The sequence below is a fragment of the Sinocyclocheilus anshuiensis genome, unplaced genomic scaffold (assembly GCF_001515605.1).
Source record: "Sinocyclocheilus anshuiensis isolate Anshui unplaced genomic scaffold, SAMN03320099.WGS_v1.1 scaffold403, whole genome shotgun sequence".
NCBI lineage: Eukaryota > Metazoa > Chordata > Actinopteri > Cypriniformes > Cyprinidae > Sinocyclocheilus > Sinocyclocheilus anshuiensis.
In genome coordinates, this window is record NW_015552553.1 from 432,087 (window position 1) to 436,655 (window position 4,569).

The 4,569-nt window shown below is 36.3% G+C and overlaps 1 protein-coding gene across 1 annotated transcript in view; it reads left to right on the top strand.

Annotated features, from left to right (window-relative positions):
* The window catches only part of LOC107664519 (calcium/calmodulin-dependent protein kinase kinase 1-like), a 40,349-nt gene that overhangs the window by 21,441 nt on the left and 14,339 nt on the right, over positions 1 to 4,569 (top strand). Inside the window, exons 9-11 of the mRNA XM_016455111.1 lie at positions 2,299 to 2,498; positions 3,817 to 3,870; positions 4,063 to 4,136. Of these exons, the coding sequence (XP_016310597.1) occupies positions 2,299 to 2,498; positions 3,817 to 3,870; positions 4,063 to 4,136 (328 nt within the window). The remainder of the gene's footprint in view (positions 1 to 2,298; positions 2,499 to 3,816; positions 3,871 to 4,062; positions 4,137 to 4,569) is intronic.

Consider the following 4,569-nt stretch of genomic DNA (forward strand, 5'->3'; position numbering starts at 1 on the left):
TTAAAATAAAAGATGGGGGGGGGGGGTTATGCTACGTACACTGCTTGAGAGACATCTTGCATGAACTGTGGTGTACTCCATGTGTCACATTCACCTTGCTTGCTGACTTTGATTAAATAATTATATGCAATAACCTGCTAATACTTTGAACACATGTCTTTGTTCGTTAATGGATTTTCTTTTTTCATTACCATCTGAAGACGTCTGAGATGTGGCTCTTGTCACATATAACCAGCAATGGCAGATGACTGAAAGATGATAAGTGGTGGGCAGGTTATCTTTGATTGACCACTTGAGACAGGAAGGCATCTATTAACCAATCAAATTCATCTTCTGTGTGCACGGCCCAGGGGGACCTTCTTGAACCTGTCTGCGGTTCCTTAGTTAAGCCGAGAGCTCCTGTTGTCAGACACACTTGATTTTGTACCTCCTCTTCACTGGCTGTGCTCAACTTAGTATCGTTATTAAACTTTAATATGATTAAACATCCAAAAAGCAGGTTAAAACTGACATTTTGGTCAAAAATAAGTAACTTGTACAGTATAAGTATGGATTTGTATTACACATTTTGTTCATATTTTAAATTTTTTCAGATTTCCTGCTAGGCTAAGTGATCAGAGTTAGTCACTGATGAAACATCAGGGCTCGCAAAATCGCTAGCCCGACGTCCCGGGGCTATTGTGTTTTCCAGTCGGGCTACCAAAATGTTTCACCACCCTGCCCAACGGGCTTGAACAGTGATGTAAAATTCCTTCCTTGATTTGCGTTGTTCACTAGCTTGTAGGGGTAAAACGGATCATAGTTGATCGTTTGCACGTGTTTCTAAGTCTTGCCGATTTAAACATTCAAGTGTTTTAAACCATTCACGCGCATTCGGAGCTGCGCGCACTCATTCAAAGCGCACACAGAGAGCCGTGTTTCAGACAATGCGCGTACACAGAATTGATTCCTCCTTCGCATATCCTTGCATCTGAATGAACACATACACACAAAATTAACTAAAAATAACTGTCTCGGCAAGTATTCTCGTAAACACAGTCGGTTATGTCTTAGGTGAACTTAAACAGTGGAGAGAGAAATCTTAAGTGCATCATTATATTGGATCCATGCATTCGGTCTTAAAGGGGCAGCAGCCTATAAATACCTGATGTTTCATAAGCGCCACCTGCTGTCAGAGAGTGATATTTGCATCTCATTCTCAAAGCTAAAATCAAACCATTCTGTTTTTGCTTCAAATTTCGAAATTATAAAATTTAATTGCAATCTAAATAACATGTATTTAGCATCTTTGTTTGGATCGTGATTAAAATGCAGTGATTGCCTCTGATTTTAAATGGAAAAAGCACAGCCAAAGCCTTAGTTTGTTTATATGAAGATATCTATTTTATTTGTATTATTTAGTGGTTGCCTCTGATTTTAAATGGAAAAAGCACAGCCAAAGCATTAGTTTGTTTATATGAAGAGATTTATTTTATTTGTGTTATTTAATTATTTAATTTGGGATTTGGTTTACAATTTCAAGTTAGTTTTATTATTGGACATATTTCAATTTCACAAAGAAATGTTCAGCATTTTGTTGGAGAAATAATAAAAGGACACCGTTTCATTTATAATTTGTCTTAAATCTCATTTTGTTAAAAAGAAAAATTGTGAGAAAATCGTATTGTGAAATTAGTATCGTGAATCGCATTGCATCGTGAGTTGAGTGAATCATTACATCCCTATATGCTACTAGTTTTTGCCGTGGTATCAAAGAAGTATTCTGTTATTTAAATAATAAAGAACCATATTTTTTTGCTCATCTGCAAATTGATCTGATCTGTTACTCGAAATCTGATATGATAATGCAATATGATCCGAGCCGTAGGTTTTGTGATCCGATGCACCCCTACTCTCTTGACTTGTTATTTGAAGAAAAAAGCGATCACTGAAGTTTTTAATCATGCTGATTTGTCCGCAGTGAAGTTCAGGCGATGTCGTTTTTTTTTTTTTTCGGGCTACTTAAATTCATTTTGGGCTACCAAAATCTGAAGAATGTCTGCCCGAAGGGCTACCAGCGATTTTGAAATTTTGCGAGCCCTGAACATACATTATTCTGGTGTTGAAATAAGAAGACTGATCCTCACATGAATATATGTCAAATGTTTTGATTTAAATATAACATTTGTTTTGTAAAGTCTGAAAAAATTCTGAGATTTAAAGCTAATTGTCAGCAAACTCCACTTTTGAAATGGCTCATTGTTCTCATTCTTTTTGATGTATTTCACTACTTCTCTTATTCTCTCTCTTTTTGCTCAGTGCACTATCAGAAGATCGTTCACAGAGATATCAAACCATCTAATTTATTACTTGGAGATGACGGCCATGTTAAGATCGCAGATTTTGGGGTTAGTAACCAGTTCGAGGGTAATGATGCCTTGCTCTGCAGCACTGCTGGTACTCCTGCCTTCATGGCCCCAGAGACGCTGTCGGACAACCGCAAGAGCTTTAGTGGAAAGGTAATGTGTGTCTGGGGTGATTTTGCTAATATGTGTTGTGATAGGCCAATCATTCAGACTGATTAAGCTTTATAAAATGGCTTAAAGGGATAGTTCACCCAAAAATTCTGTCATTCAGGAACGCAAATTCGGAACACAAATTAAGATATTTTTGATGAAATCTGAGAGCTTTCTGACCCTCCATAGACAGCAATGCAACTGAAATGTTCCTAGGCCCAGAAACCTAGAAAGTACATCGTTAAAATAGTCCTTGTGATGTCAGTGGTTCAATCGTAATTTTATGAAGCTACTTTTTGTGTGCAAAGAAAACAAAAATAACTTTATTCAACAATTCTTCACTTCCATATCAGTCCATGACACATGCATGTGGTGCTTCTGACACAGGAGCCGATGTTCTGAACCCTTGTTTACAAGCAGAGGAATGCACACAAAAAGTATTCTCATAGCTTCATAAAATTGCGGTTGAACCACTGATGTCACATTGACTATTTTAATGATGTCCTGACTATTTTAACAATGTCTTTACTACCTTTCTGGGCCTGGGAACGTTTCAGTTTCATTGCTGTCTATGGAGGGTCAGAAAGCTCTCGGATTTCATCACAAATATCTTAGTTTGTGTTCCAAAGATGCACGAAGGTCTTACAGGTTTGAAACGACATGAGGGTAAGTAATTAATTACAGAATTTTCATTTTTGGGTGAACTATCCCTTTAAATAAACACTTTATTTTTGAATGGGACTTTGCTATTTCTTTCATGAACGTGTCATAGAGCTACACTGCCGTTCCAAAGTTTGGGGTGCAGAAGACTTTTAAAAAGTCTTCTTTGCCGACTAAGGCTGCATTTATTTGATCAAAATACATTTAAAACTGTAATATTGTGAAATATTGCAATTTAAAATAACTGATTTCTATTTTCAAATTTTAAAATCAAATCAATTTCTTTGATGGCAAAGCTGAATTTTTCAGTGTCACTTGATTCTTCAAAAGTCATTTTGATATGTTGATTTGGTGCTCATGAAACATTTCTTATTATTAGCAATGTTGAAAACATTTTTCAGGGTGTGATAAAAAGAAGTGCATTTATTTAAAATACTTTTTTTTTTTTAATCCTTTGCTGTTACTTTTGATCATTTTAATGTGTATTTGCTGAATTAAAATATTACTTTCTTTAAAAAACAAAATGTATGAACCCCTCACTTTTGAGCAGAATGGAAATTTTGGATGAACTGTCCCTTTAAGGAATTCTGTTCATCTCAATATCTCAAAAGTGTAGAACTCTCCTGCATCACTAAAGCAGAAGTTGTGTTTTTTTTTTCAGGCTCTGGATGTGTGGGCTATGGGAGTGACCCTCTACTGTTTTGTGTATGGGAAGGTGAGTCGGCTCATGTGTTGATATGATCAGAGTGATAGCAGTAATTCTTCATTGTGGGATTATCTATCAGAATGATCAATGGATGGGGCAGTGTGCTACTGCAGTGACATTTGTGATGGATGATTTTGATCACTCATCCGTCTCCCTCCTCTCTCTCTCTCTCCTACTATGTTTTTCTTCCTCGTCCTCCAGTGCCCATTTATTGATGAGTACATACTGGCACTTCACAATAAGATCAAGAGTAAGCCGGTGGAGTTCTCCGAGACGTAAGTCGCCCCTTGCTGTTTACGACGCATCTGCTGTCTCTCAGGAACAAAGACAGAGAGTGGAAATGTCAGAGATGTTTGAGTGTATGGCAATGTGAGCTAAATGCAGTATTGATGCATGTTGGTTTAGTATGATATGTGACCCTGGACCACAAAACCAGTCTTAAGTCGCTGGGGTATATTTGTAGCAATAGCCAAAAATACATTGTATGGGTCAAAATTATTGATTTTTCTTTTATGCCAAAAATCATTAGGATATTAAGTAAAGATTATGTTCCATGAAGATATTTTGTAAATTTCCTACTCTAAATATATTAAAACTTAATTTTTGATTAGTAATATGCATTGATTCATTTTGATAACTTTAAAGGCAATTTTCTCAATATTTAGATTTTTTTGCACCCTCAGATTCCAGATTTTCAAATAGTTGTAT